Source organism: Cygnus atratus, chromosome 1, assembly GCF_013377495.2.
Source record: "Cygnus atratus isolate AKBS03 ecotype Queensland, Australia chromosome 1, CAtr_DNAZoo_HiC_assembly, whole genome shotgun sequence".
Taxonomy (NCBI): domain Eukaryota; kingdom Metazoa; phylum Chordata; class Aves; order Anseriformes; family Anatidae; genus Cygnus; species Cygnus atratus.
This window is the reverse complement of record NC_066362.1, coordinates 74,121,054-74,136,733: the sequence shown is the minus strand read 5'-3', so window position 1 is coordinate 74,136,733 and position 15,680 is coordinate 74,121,054. Positions and strand designations below refer to the sequence as shown.

Here is a 15,680-nt window from a genome sequence, read left to right as displayed (position 1 = left end):
AAAATATGGCAATTCCTGTAGTATCTTATGTGCTGGAATACAAGGGATAAACATGGATTTGCTAAGGAAACATCTACTTATTTCTTTCATTGAGCAATGAAAGGATTTAGAAAAAAAATAATGTTATGGGAGCTGATGGGAGCATAGTCACACAGTGCAGTGGGGAAGGGGTGAGGGTTACAACAGCGATTTATCAAGGCTCATCTCCTGCAAACACAGGAAAAGGTGCATGTGTGATATGCTCACCTGATCCTAACATACAATCCCCGCTTAATGCTTCAAAAAAAGCAAAGAAAAAGAACAACAAAAGTCAGTAATGGAAATTGATTAAGAATCCTTCAAAAATTACTGGACAGTTTCCTTTGATTTGTAAAAGTATGGCAGAACAACCAACTAGTATAGCCAGGCCTAATATTTTAAACATATAAATACAGATATAAAATAGTTATTGCATTTTTGTATACACACACAAGTATGAAGCTAAACCACCAATACTGTATTACAAACGTTGGTTTTAAGCTATATGGCAATTCCAACTAAAGACTGGGAATTTCATGTGCAAAAAAGCTGCAGGGACTGGAAGAAGGAAAAAAGAAGGGAAGAGGAAGAAGAGGAAAAGAAGAATGCTTATAACTAAGTACAAGCAAGCATCTGTCTTATGGAGCATTATTGGGACTCTTCCATTTAGACACCATCTGCTGTAATATAATGGTCCTTAAGTCTGAGCTGCACTGAATATATTCAGTCAGTACTGACTGTTACACCAAATGAGCTCCTCTCTCACTGATCCTTTTCCTTGGTCATACTATCGTTACCTTTTCTATCACAAAAAATCTTCAACCCTTTTTGCTCTAGATTTTCTTTTAAAACTAAAGAGCAAGTTATGAAATAAAAGGACTGCTGCTGCTATCATCCTTTTTTCAAAAGAGTGCTATCCAAAGGTTTCAGATCAAGACCAACACTGTGTCTTTATATGCTCTACAGCTTCAGGAACTGCCGTCATCTTTTTCACCCTGCTCATTCTTGGATCACTTTATTTTGCCAAAACTCGGTGTCTAGCCCTCTGGAACACTTCTAAATTGCACTGGTGACTCGGCACCCTTTCCTTCCAGGACAAGTCTAGAAAACTCTTCTTGCCATGAAAAAAATCACCTGCCTCTTTTGACACCTCAGTCAGAGTATTGGTTTATTCATCTCTCTTCCTTTAATTCTGTTTTCTTTGGTAAAAACAAAAATCATTCAACGACATTTTGTCCCGTGGTTATCAGTTCTTAGTTTCTTCTGTTTGTATTTTATGTTCTTGCTACTCCTGAATCTGTCTCCCATTGGGCATGTTTTTTTTCTTTTGTTTTGTTTTGGTTGCATTTAACTTTACAGTAGCCTACTTGTGTCATCCTGTCAAATGAGATTAAGGTATGCTTTTTCAGCTATGCATATAAAAAACTAACCTGGTTTTCACATTGCTTCTGTATCTCATGCCACAAATGGTGTGGATTGGTGACATCTCACATTGAAGTTATTGCACTGTTGCTATTTATACAGTCTTTTAAAACCAGACCAACAGACATGTAGATACACACAGCAAATTGTCTTTGGTACCAGATGAAAATTAACTTATAATGGTTGATGCAGAAACAAAGATTTGTAATTTATTTGTACTATAGAGCAGAATCACAGAATGGTTTGAGTTGAAAGGGACCTTTAGGACCACCTAATTCCAACCTCCCTGCCATGGAGGGACATGGGCAGGGACATCTCCCACCAGACCAGGTTGCCGAAAGCCCCATCCAACCCTGCCTTGAACACCTCCAGGAATAAGGCATCCACAGATTCTCTGTGAAGTCTCTGCCAGTGCCTTGCCATCCTCTGAGTGAAGAATTTCTTCCTTATACTTAAACTAAATGTCCTGGTTTCAGCTAGGATAAAGTTATTTTTCCTCCTGGTAGCTGGTAGTGTGCTGTGTTTTGGATTTAGGATGAGAATAATGTTGATAACACACTGATATTCTAATTGTTGCAGAGCAGCGCTTACACTAAGCCAAGGACTTTTCAGCTTCTCACACTGTCCTGCCAGCAGGCAGGCTGGGGGTGCAGCGGGAGCTGGGAGGGGACAGACCCAGGACAGCTCACCCAAACTGGCCAAAGGGGTATTCCATACCATATGGTGTCACGCTGAACAATATATAGGGATGGCTGGCTGGGGTGGGGGACTGGCTGCTTGGGGATAGGCTTGGCATCGGTCAGTGGGTGGTGAGCAATTGCATTGTGCATCACTTGTTTGTACGCATTATTATTAGTATTACTATTATCACTACTATTATTATTTTCCTTTCTTTTCTGTCCTAATAAACGGTCTCTATCTCAACCCACAGGCTTCATTTTCCTGATTCTCTCCCTCATCCCAGAGAGGGAGTGGGGAGGGTAAGTGAATGGCTGTGTGGTGCTTAGCTGCCAGCCTGGTTAAACCACAACGCTAAACCTCCCCTCTTCTAGTTTAAAACCAATACCCCTTGTCCTATCACTACATGCCCGTGTAAAAAGTCTGTCTTATAAGCTCCCTTTAAGGGGGCAAGGAGATCCTCCTGGAGCCTTCTCTTCTCCAGGCTGAACATCCCCAACTCTCTCAGCCTTCTTCATAGGAGTGGTGATCCAGTCCTCTGATTATCCTTGTGGCCCTCCTCTGGACCTACTCTAATGGGTCGATGTCTTTCTTGTGCTGGGGGCCACAGAGCTGGATGCAGTATTTCTAGATGGGACCTCATGAGGGCGGAGTAGAAGGGGAGAATCACCTCCCTCCACCTGCTGGCCATTCCTCTGCTGTTGCAGCCCAGGACACAGTTGGCCTTCAGGACTACAAGTGCACATTGCCAGCTCACGTCCAGTGTTTCATCCAACAGTACCCCCAGGTCCCTCTCCATAGGGCTGCTCTCAATTAATTCATCCCGCAGTCTGTACTTATGTTAGGGATTGTCCCAACCCAGATGCAGCACCTTCCAATTGGCCTTGTTGAACTTCATGAGGTTCATGTGTGCTCACTTCTCAGGTCTATCCAGGTCCTTCTAGATGGCATCCCTTACCTATATAGTGCCAACTGCACCACTCAGCTTGGTGTCATCTGCGAATGAGCTGAGAGTGTGCTCGATCCCACTGTCTCTGTCATTTATGAAGACATCAAACACTACCAGTCCCAAGATGGACTCCTGAGGGACACCACTTGTCACTGGCCTCCACTTGGACAGAGAGACGTTGACCACCACTCTCTGGGTGTGGCCATCCAGCCAATTCCTTATCCACTGAACTGTCCACCCTTTAAAATCACTTCTCTTCAATTTAGAGACAAGGATGTTGTCTAGGAGTAGTAAAACTATTTACCACTGAAAAATGGCAGCATCTGTTTCTCTGAGAGAATAATATTAAAAGATAATTTAAAATACTCCAGAACAAGAAATCACTCCTAAGCAGTAATTATGTAAGACAATTCACAATATAAAGAATTATGTGCTAGGTTCTCAAATGGTGTCATTCAGCCTGAATTTGCAGAAACTTCTAAATGCAGATGATTGTTCAAACTACAAAACGAGAGACAAAAAATACATCACAGAATGGCTTAACATACTTACCAGGCAGATGTACTCTGAAAAGACATCAGAGGTGGGCTTAAAGCATCTCCTTTTAAAGTATGTACTGTCTGTGACGTTTGAGGCTGTGGCTGAGGCTGAGTTTGAGGCTGTGTCTCTGGCTGAGGCTGTGTCTGTACTTGGCTTGGATCCTGAGCAGGGTTAATCCATCGGCTCTGTCCTTGAGTCATCCACTTTCCCTGGATTCCCCACCGTGCCAGGTAAAATTTGCAAATATCATAGTTCATTGAAGAGTAATATAAAAGGTCCAGTACCAGCAAGATCACCACAAAAAAGCCATAGATCCACACCCCTAACAGTGCACTGTAGTTGCTGTGAAAGTAAAAAAGGCAAAACAAAAAAGTCATGTAATATGTGTAGTGGTCATTGTAGTAAAGGTTTTTTGTTCCATTAATTATGTAAAAATAATACACAGATGAATGATACCAAAAATTTGTTTTAAAGAATGTTGTTAAATATTATCTATTATTTTAATCTGTCTAAATACTGCTGTATGCATGACATGGGAGGCTTTTAAAAATTAAGGCCCCCATCCTGCAAACATTTTTTATTTCTCTCTCATCTGTGTACATATACCAGTATATAAACGTAGTATGTGATTAACTCTGATGCTTTAAGTGATACCATTGATATACAAATGTTTGATGGGTCTTATTCTATGTCTTATTCTGCAAATTCTCTCTCAGAGAGCCACCCTTCTGGAAGCAACAGGGCATTTATAAGAGTGAGGATTAACAATATGAAAATATGCTGTAATCATTGAACCCAAGGGTGCCTCTGCTATTGAAACATTCACTGCTGACAAGCATTATAAACCCCTTGTCTTAAAAATTGTTTAACGTGTTTGGACTTGCTCTGAATTTTATGACTAATAATTGTTGGCTGCAGAAGAGGCTTTCAAGAGCAACTGCTAAAGATCCATTAGTTAGCTCATGCTCAATTTAGGAAGGAAGAATATGGACAAGATTGTATTATATAATGCATTCAATAAGAAAGAAAATACATACTATGTTTGCACGTTCATGTTGGTGTAGCTATAAGGTACATATGGGTAAAGGCAGTGAAAATTATCAGCTGCCGGCATGGTGCATGGAGCTTTGTAGCTAAGACAGGTGAGTAAAGTTACTAGAGGACAAAGAAAGGAAGAAAAGGTATAAGGGATCAACAGTACGGAGATCAAAAAAGGGAAAAAAGCTAAAGCTCTGCTGGCGATGCAATATTCTTAAAAGAAAAAAAAAATGATTACCAGTTCTAAATGTAGTTTGAATTGGGAACTCTGTGAGTGGGGAAGACGAGACCAGAACAGAGATGGGAAGAAACAAGTAAGAATGAAATTGTTAGGTACGCAGAGAAAGAAGGCCGATCTAGACCTAAGAGCTTATGTGGAAATAATGTGTAGTAGAGACTATAAAAACAAGAGCAAGCAGAAAGGATACTGGTAAAAAGTATCATTAGGAAGACAGTCTTGGGGGAAAATGACATCTAAGCATATCAGCAGGCAGCCCCCATCTATTTGAACCTGAACTTACGTGAATACAACTGAACACATGTTCAACACTGCTCTCTTTCACAGACTTTTGAGGGAACTGTTGTATCAGAACATTGATCAAAACTAAAGTGCTCTGAGAGGAAAAAAGTCTGAGAACACACATTATAGATACAAGCCAGAAAGATATATTGACAATTTAAAAATGTCCCAAACCTTTTAAAACCTAAAACTTTTCAAGTCTCTGCTTCGAACTTTCACTTCCATTTAAACTTTTGTACAGATCTTCCGTTTTATAAATAAAATCAGCATTTGAAGATAGAGATCAGATAAGAAAACGGAATTTTAATTTGTGTTGCTGCCTGTCAGCAATTACTGAGACTGATTTTCCTCTCCAGTGAATGATTCTTCCACTACTGATATAAAATGCTTAGATTAAATGGGGTTCCATAGCAAACAACTGTGAGTAATGAGAGCTGTTAATGGGCCCTTTCTGTCTAACTTTATGATCATTCATTCTAGTCTAGGATTTTCAAACTTTTCAGTAAGTTTCTAGGAGGATTAGAAGTAGACAAAATGTAGTGATTCTGAAAACTCTTAATAGTCTTTGCCTCTGCTAAAGACCTGTACCCGCATGCCTAAATTCAAACAACAGTGGGTAGGCTTTTGTAATGCATTGCAATCTTTGCAGTCCAAAGCACTTGGAACTGTAAGTAGATTTGGTTAAGCTAGGCTTCTTGGTAGTGGTACTCTTCATTTTCAGTGGGTTTATCCCTATTGGAGTAAAATTCTCTATTTTCTGCTAATATAAATAAAAGGGAAGTGAAGGCCAGAGAAGACAGGAAGAAATCCACTGTGACAAATCCTGTTCCTACTCATTACTAGTACCAATGCATGTTAGGAATAGGTGTGCTGTATTTGATCCATAGGAAGAATGGAAATATTAGAAAACATGTTATTTTTGTTTTGGCAGCAATTTGAGAGGCAGAAACATTTCTTTCAGTTACCTCAGAAGAATTCTTTTGTATTTTAGGCATTTACTTTTACCCAATGAACTTTATTTCGTGAAAATTTGAGCTATTTTGAGAGTTCCAATTTAAAGCAACAATTTATTAATCATGCCATGGGAGAGCTCTCCATCTGCTCCTTCTAAATAACATCTGTTTCTCACAAGTACAAAAATGAAAGACTTCTTTATTTAAAATAACAGACAGTGGGACTATAGCTCTATCAGAGGGGCCTTCTGACAAACCGCAAGCAAAATTAATACGTAGTATGCTTTGTACACAGAGGGAAATGCCATACTTTGATATATTTTGTTTCTCAAACTATTAAGATGGTAGAAAATACTAATTTTGCTGATGCTTACTAATCACATTAAAAATTAAAACTTACCTACAAATTATGAAGATGCCTTAATTAGAAAATAAACAACCTTACTTCTGTATCACTGAGTAACAGTAGGGCCAGAGACACAGCAAAGAACTGGGAATCAAAACACCTAGGACATGCTCTCATTTCATTGAACTGAATAATTTAACAGTAAAAGTTTCATCTTACAGTCCAATTTTTCTGTACTTCTGTGCAGAAGTTTCATTTCAATTAAAATAAAGTGTGAGTGGATTCCAAATCTGTCAAGATTCAAATTATTGGGGTTTGCTCCTTCACTGGGACAATCAAATATATTAAGATTTTTTTGGTGTGGTTGTGTATCCTCCTCCCCTTCCCCAGCTGAAAAGCATGGCTTCGCCTCCCAATTCTCCTGCCCTCTCAGTCAGTCACTTTGGAGCTTCTCTTTAGGTTCAACACAATGCTTTGCAATGTAACATTGAAAACTACTTCCACAGCCATGTTGCCCAGTCCTCTGCTGTTGCAGGACCAACAATACAAAAGCAAAATCTGGAGTAGAGTTGCATGATAATTTTCTTCTAGCTTCTATGTAAGAGAGGATAATCCATAGGTATGTCAGAAAAGCTTAGTGGCTCATTATTTCAAGATACTTCAGCTTTTACAAAAGTACAGTGTATATATGGTATACACTTGACACAGAGCCTACTTGTGTAAATGTCAAGATTTGCTCTGACTTCAGGAAGCCTTGAATTGGGCTCTTGGAGAAATACATTTTCTACCCATCTCATCCTATTCCATATACAGAATCCTAATCAGATTTCTCTGACACCTCTACAGACAAATGAAAATGGATAGATTATTTTATTATTATTTTTACCCATGTGACTCCTTCCATCTAATTCATTGACTTTTTGATAGAGATGACAAGCTGGTTAGGACTAAGCTTTGTTTTGGAAGAGTTTGCTGGTTTTTTATATGCTGTATATGAACAGAAAATAATTCATTTGGGAATTCAGGCTTTAAAAAACAAACAAAAAAAACCAAAAAACAACAACAACAAATCAAAACAGTTGTGAGCAAAATTCTACAGCTGCAGTTTAAATGTGGGCAGATGGCCATGGAAACTGCTTCTTTCCCTACTCTCCTCAAATGGGGCTGTTACTTACAGTAGTAATACATTTTAAGTGTTGCCCCAAGCAAATATGAGCTTACAACCTTGGAAATGCATTGGTACTTCTATCACTGAGGAAACCTTTATATTTTTTTCATGTACACTTTAATTAGAATTTTTCTCTATTTTATTTTTATTAAAATAGAAAATACCTAAAGATCTTTGTCCCATCTTACATTTTCCTGTAGAATCCACTACTGTAGTATCTAAGAAGTCTTCCCAACTAAATTACATCTTTTTGGAACAGTTGGTAGTGGAATTGAAAAAAATATTTATTTATTTAGCTTTGCTTTCTTGTAAAGATGATTTTCTGGGAGATACTTAAGCAAACATCGGCTCTGCAGAGGACATGCTATATATGGAGAAAGATTCTGTCCTTACATTGCTTTTGGTACAATGTTGTAATGTGATGTGCAAACGCCATTCAACCCTGGAAAACTTAGCGATAGCTTAGTGATATGGTTTAGTGGAGGACTTGTTAGTGTTAGGTCAGACATTGGACTAGGTGATCTTGGAGGTCTCTTCCAACCTAAATGATTCTGTGATTCTGTGAAAACAGGAATGAGAGATAAGGAAAAACATGGATGTATTACAGACTGCCATAATGTTTTTCCACTATCAGATTAAGGATCCCTGCTGATACCCATCAGATCTGCTGATACCAATCAGAACTTGCATAATAGAAAAACAGAGAGAATATGAATACAAGATTCGAGTAAATACTATTTTTAAGACTGATTAAGTAACTTATTAGACAAAGTTTTATGGAAAAATACTTTCGATGGCAGAACTTTTATTTAGTCTGTTGGATATCATTAGCATTTCTATATTTAATACTAAATGAATTGTTCACATTCAAAAATATTATAAACTGATTAGTATGCATGATTGCAAAGATATAATAGCCCAGTATTCTGCAGTTACCAAAACAGAGGAATCTTTAGTTACGGTAATGGAAATAATGTAAATAAATCTGGCTACAGTTACACAGTATGACTGTAGAAGAGGAATGTGTTTCTTCATCTGCACTGTGACAAAGAAGTTACCTGTGACTTCATTAATTTTTCCCATCAACTGTATGATAAAACAAGAGGTGTGTTTTGATGATCACAAGAATGACTATGGAGAAAAATAAATTAAATAATGATATCGAATCACTCTTCCCTTAAACCTATATATATTTTTTCAGTTCAATGCTATTCCCATATCCTAAATTATTCTCCCCAGCCACAGTGCAACCACAGCCACAGTTTCACTAGAAGCTTTTTTTCAGTGGTGTGTGAAATTAGATCTAAATAAATAGCTGACTTTCTAACAGTAAAGTGAACCCTAGATGTATTAGAATCCAGATGAAGTTAAATTATTATACATGTTAAATAAAGTCAGAGTGTATTAAGATGCTTATTACAATGGTCTTAATGTAGGCATCTAAGCTTCTCATTTTTTCTGCCCCTCCACAGCATATTAACATTATTAGGAAGTCTTCTGCCAACCTAAGTAAGCTCAGGATGATGATATCTCCCTCTCACTATACTGGAGGAGTTTTAAATAGAAAGTTAGCTTCCCTTCATTTTCCTGGCCCTGATGGAATTATCAGAGGTAATATTTCAGGAACTTACACAAAGGGAATACTGGTTCCACTCTGGCACTTCTCTAAACTACATCTCCAAAAGCTTTTTATTGTATTTAACATGTTTTCACCTATATTCGCAAAAGATCAGCATGTAGCTAATGTCCACAGGAAATTCTGGTCTGAAGACATACGTGGAAAGAAATCTGAAGGTGGTTCTCAGCAATGACTCTTGCCAATAAAGACATATACATAAGTAGCTTTCTCTTTTGCTTGAGACGACTTAAAAAAATGATTACTAGATTATAACTAAAATAACACATACATTAGGCTCTAAGTATTTTAATTAAAATGAGACACTGTAGCCCATAGAATACCAAATAGCCTTCTTTCCCATTGATGAACTGCTCACACAGCACAGCCCTATAATATGAACAGCTCTACATGTTTACTTTTGTGGGTGCAGGTGCATGTGTGTACATGTACACGAGTGGGCACACGAACAGAGAAAGCAGGAGGCAGGGAAAGGTACTACATGCCAGGGGATATTTTGCAATCATAACTCTTTTATACTACACATGATACAGGCTTCTTTATACTACGTGATTGCCACTAACACCTGTGAAGTTAGGGTATGCGATTTTTACATCTATACAAAATTCAAACTTTGCTAGGCAGAGCTGTATGAGAGGTGGTTGTTAAGGAAGACAACAGTTTGCTGACACTGGGTTGGCTGCTGCTGGCTGCAGCTGCACACAGTGAGCTAAAGAGCCAACATCAGTATTCCAGCACCATAGTCTCCTAGCAGACTTGCACCTTGTCTCATATGAGTGAATGACAACATACTGACCAAGTTTTGCTCCAGAGAAGAAAACACTGAAATCCCTGTAGTAACCAAAAATCAATAGACTGGAATTCCAGTTGTCTTTAATCAACCCCTTTCTTGCCCTGGAGGGGCTGGATACAAGAATAAACTGACAGGGGAAAGCAGATAGATCAGAACTTGACCCTGGGGGTTTACATCAGCTGGAATTTGTCCTCTGAACCAAAAGAAGTAACAGTGGATTACTGTGGCCAGAATATCAAATAAGAAGTAGGATACAGATCACAAGTGAATACTTAGCCATTATAAATAGGTAATCAGTAACAAACATCTGCTTGCTACATATTAGTTCCTTAGGAAAAAAATCAGTGATATTTAACTTGGAGGATAGGTCTCAGAACAACATGAAAGTATCTCAGGTAACAGGCAAGAAGACGACACGGTGTTGGCATATAAGCAAATACTTTTCAGTATTTAGTTTTGTGTTTTTTTTTTTTTTTTTTACCGATATTCATTTAAATATAGTTTGGATAAGATTGAGGTTGGGGAGAGACATTTCGTTTGTAACTTTTATATGTAACTCTTTATTTCTAACATTTAAATGCAACTTTTACATACATACTGTCCTAGCAATGTTTATAGTAGGTGTCAAAGCAACAAAAGCAAAGCTAAATATCCTTTTCTTTTAGGAGTTCTGTATGCAAAAACCTTTTAGCAATGTTTCTGTGTGTACACAATTATTCTAATTGCTTCCATCATTAAGTACACCTCACACTATGTTTCTAGACCAGGAACAGTTTAGTGAAGAGCACTTTAAAAAACTCATGTACTTACTTATGCATATATCCATCTGCATTCCCTGTTAAGTTCATCTGCATAACAGTCTGAAATTCTGTCTCATTGCAGCAGTATTTAAATACTGTGTTGTTATGGTGACAGCAAAAGATGTAAGATTTATTGTCAGAAAGACGGGGGCAGTGAAAACCGAAGTGGTAGCGACCTTTGTAGTCTGTATATGGCTCGCAGACCCGAAAATGTGCAGACAACACTATAAAACAAAGAAAAATATTGGCTTTGTAAGTTACTTGTGTTATATGTATGCAATAAACTGTAATTTTTCATTGGTTAAGCTTAAACATTTTTCTTTGATTTCTGAAAAATGTTAACATTTCAGAACTTTCAACTTCGTATCATTTAATACTAAAACATTTAGCATGTTTTCATGTTTTTTGACTGTTATTATTGCTGTGGTTCTGATTATTATTTCTTTTAAGGTATGAGAAGAAATGCCCTTCATGCAAGAAACCCAAAATTATTCAGGGAAACATTTTCATACTGCATACACTAAATATACAGATAACCACAAAGACCTAACAATGTTCATGTTTGATTTTACTGTGATGACTTCATAAAAACAAAAAAAATATGTAAAAACTGCAATAAAAGTTTGATGACACTTGATTTACAGTCACAGTTACTGATAAAAAATTGCTCTTCCACTGTAAAGGTAATTCTTTGATAAGGATTATTCTGCCATAAATAGTAAGTACAAAACAGTATAACAGATCTAAACAACTCTGAATTTGCAATGATATAGAACTAATAGAAATGTAGCTACCCCTGGGAGTTCTTACAGGTCTTCTTTATTAAATTTTCATGTGAAGTGTTTATTACATCTCTGAGAACATTTTTTTTCTGAAGGATGTCACAATGATTTCACCACCATTTTCCCTGAAAATAAATAAACAAATAAATAGAAATGCTCTCCATATATATCCTTAGAATGCAGACTCGAGGCTGCTTGCTGTGTGGTGCCTGGCACACCACGGTTACATCTATGTGGTAAGATTGCAGGCAGCCTAATGGTTACAAACAGCTCTGAACTAGAAGCTTTGCAAGCATCTCAGTTTGCCAGAGCTAATCAAGCATGCAGAGGAGCAGCACAGGAATCCCTTCCAGCATGGTCCTTAACCACCTGCATGTGACTTCCTGGTACATCTGAAAAGGCTTGCAGAAGAAAAGCCTATAGCCAATATTTGGCTCCACACACTGCCAACATTTTAACTGATTTATAATTTTTGTTGCGGTAGGCCCTGTGGCGTTGTTTAAGATTACATGTACCATACAGAGCCTCTCACTTGAAGAAAAGCAAAATGTTGAAGTCAAGAGTCTGAGTACAGAACTGGCAGTATAATGTTTTCACTCTCATTAGAGAACAGAGGCACAGCAATGCTGTGGGCAGCTGCACTTTGTAAGGCTACACAAGTTAAAGATACTCACCTTAGACTGACGGAATTAACTCTTGTAACTTGGTGTATGATTTTTCTATCAGTTTACCAGTACAAGTGGATACAGATAATGACTTGCACGGATTTAGCTTAACTGTGCTCTATCTCTCCACACACAGTCCCCATTGATCAGAAATTGCATTTTCTCAATTTTCTAAAGTAAATATATTATTTTCAAGTTTCTCCCATTCTTTTTTCTGTGGGCCTAGTCACATTTGAAGGATTATTGCAGTGGAGATTATTTCTCTATGTGTATAGAGGGAGCATAAAACAAATAACAGAGCGCTACAATGAGGAGAAAACAAGGTAACTTGTACTCCCCTCTGAGTGACGGAAAACCATTCTAAACATTTTACAGCTTAAAGTACTTAAGTATTTTGTTTATTATAGCTAAAGTAAGGCCTAAACAAATTGCTTGAGGATCTCATGACGTCTACAGCAGTGCAGGAATCCATTTTCCATCTTCTCATGCCCAGTTTAGTTTCTTAGCTACCTGACATTCAGTCCGCCTTGGTAATAGGACATACATGTTTAGGGTGAAAACTCAGTTTTTGTAACCACAATTTTCTTTAAAAAACAAATAGATGAGTACCTCCAGAGGACAATCAAACCTATATAAAATATGAATCACCCTCTATAAGTTCCCCTCTCTACTTGCCTCTATCTCTATGGTTTGTAGACCCTACAGCAGCTATCCTCCTTTATCATACCTCAGCTTCATTCCTAAAATTAGTTGAGATGAACCTAAGCTCTAATATTAGGAAAGCACAGTATATATATAAGCACAGAAGTAAGTAATTTCAGCTGATTGGTAGGATAATGCGTCTATTGTTCATGTTATATATATATATACATGCATATGCATGCCTGTCATCATTACTTTAACAACAGAGAAGATCCCTTTGTAGATGATGTCAGTCAAAAACTGAGGTGCTAGAAGAATGCTATTATTCCCAAAGGAACACAGATACTAGGAAAACTAATTGTATATCTGTTCTTGCCCTGCTTGGGAAAAATCTGTGTTCCAAATCCAATGACACTATAACCTGTAAATAAATTTTCTTTCTTTAGACCTAGGTGAGCCTCTGTAACTCTTACAACAAATATGCATGTTCAAATCCTGTCGCAACATCCACAAAGCAGGTAATTGCATGAACATGTATTTGTTTGAACATATACTAACTTCCCTGTCCCCTCCCCCTTTAATTAACACAATGATGTAAGTGTTCCAGGATTGATTAAGTTTAGAAAGATCGCCATGGCTGAGGTTGGAACAAAGACCACCTGGTCCAATCCCTGCTCTAGCAGGGCCACCCAGAACAGGTTGCCCAGGACCTGGTGGCTTCTAAAGATCTCCAAGGAGAAGACTCCACAACCTCTCTGGGCAACCTGTGCCAGTGCTCCCTCACCTGCAAAGCACAGAGGGGTTCCTGATGTTCAGAGGGAACCTCTTGTCTGCCAGTTTGTGCCCACTGCCTCTTCTCCTGGCACTGGGCACAAAGTCTGGCTCTGTCCTCTTTGCATTTCCCATTCAGGTATTTACATACATTAAAATTCCCACCTGAGCCTTCAGTTCTCTGTACTAAACAACCCCAGCTTTCTCATCCTTTCCTCATATGAGATGCTCCAGTCATTTCATCTTAATGACCTTTTGTTGGATTCTTTCCAGCATGTCCAATTCTCTCGTACTGGGGAGCCCAGAGCTGGACACAGCGCTCCAAGTGTGGTCTCACCAGTGCTGAGGAGAGGGGAAGGATCCCCTCCCTCGACCCGCTGGCAATACTTTACCTAATGCAGCCCTGGATACCATTACCTTCTTTGTGGCAAATGCACACTGCTGGCTCACATCCAACTTGGTATCTACCAGGACACCCAGGTCCTTTTCTGCCAAGATGCTCTCCAGCTGGGCAGCCCCAGCATGTACATGTACATGGGGTTGTTCCTCCTTAGGGACAAGACTTTACACTTTCCCTTATCAAACTGCATGAGGTTCCTGTCAGCCCATTTCTCCAGCCTGTCCAGGTCCCTCTGGATGGCAGCAACATGACCCTCTGGCCTATCAGCCACTCCTTCCACATCTGTATTATCAACAGACTTGCTGAGGGTGCACTCCGTTCCATCATCATATTAGTTTTATCTATGCATTATTTATTTATTTGAAAATCTGAGACATGTGGCAGGAAAGAAATTCATAAACCAGAGCTTTTAGCTAATTATTTGTTTCCTAAAAAGAATGGGAGCTTGATTCAGTTCCTTAAATACAGGACTCCAGTGCCAGCTAAGATTTCCCTGGCCTGTCTCTAGCTTTCAGTGGAGGAGGTAGAGGTCTCTCATAGGTCCAGTGCACACATGGATGATCTAGGGCAAGCCAAATGGTATTAAATGCACATGGTTAAGCATTTGTAAAGGGCCCTAAGTGTTTGGTACCAGCTTGCAAGGGTGCATTACATGCACTACATTGCGTATAGTAACATTAGTCATTGTTTCTAGTGAAAAAAAAAAGAAAGGAAGTTGACCCATTTCTAGTAGTCATACAAAGTAGCATGTCAAGGTAATGCTTGCCTAGTGTTTTACTGTAAGTCTCTTCAAAATCAGGAAGCTATCTTCTAAGTCATATTATTATTGTGCCTAATAAATTTGAGTGAAGTGGTAGCCTTCATAGCATAGCATTGCACTTCAGTAGTGACGTTTATTCACAGCATTTTTATTTTCAGTATTGAGCAGGAGAGCACCCATCTAACCCTTCTCTGATAAATGGCTAGCTTCAGATGCTTCAAAGGAAGATACATGTGCCTTATTGAAAAAGCTGTGCAAAAAAAATGTAGTAAGACACATACACTTATCTCATTATACCTGCTTTTCACTTGTATATTTTATTTATAGATATCTGTATTGCAATATATATACAATAAAAAATGCAGGCATAATTATTTTTGGTATAATGCCTTTTAAGGCTTAAGATATATTAACTTATTTTTCCTTTTAAAATGTTATATTACAACTAATTACACATTAGTAATTTTTGAAGTGTTTAGTATAGATTGTTGTTTCAAGTTTGGGACATTTTAAGGAAAAATGCCAGAACTGGTTTTGAAAATAAAAGGATAGCAAAAATACCATTTTTCATATGTTATTACTACAGCTTATCTTGGGTGAATTACACCCAGGTTAAACTACCACAAGAGAACAGCAGCCCAGTGAGGCTATACCTGACTTGTGCATGCATTTAGTGCATGTTGTTAGAATTTAAAATTGTTCTTTACGTTTCACAAGCAATTGAATACTTCCACGCTTCTGAAATTATTCAGTGCTGTGACAGAAACTGAATATTGAGAATGCATTAGAAGGCTATAGA

The 15,680-nt window shown here is 38.1% G+C and overlaps 1 protein-coding gene across 24 annotated transcripts in view; it reads right to left on the bottom strand.

Moving 5' to 3' along the window:
* Positions 1-15,680, bottom strand: part of SHISAL1 (shisa like 1) — an 86,658-nt gene that overhangs the window by 33,620 nt on the left and 37,358 nt on the right. For 22 of the 24 annotated variants that reach the window (XM_050709155.1, XM_050709154.1, XM_050709145.1 and 19 more), the window contains 2 exons: positions 10,872-11,085; positions 3,620-3,949 (listed from right to left, as the gene is read on the bottom strand). In XM_050709155.1, coding sequence (XP_050565112.1) covers positions 3,620-3,949; positions 10,872-11,085 — 544 coding nt within the window. Of the gene's footprint in view, positions 1-227; positions 277-3,619; positions 3,950-8,025; positions 8,192-10,871; positions 11,086-11,655; positions 11,769-15,680 lie in introns of those variants that run through there. The other 2 variants (XM_050709152.1, XM_050709159.1) reach the window with 2 other exon arrangements.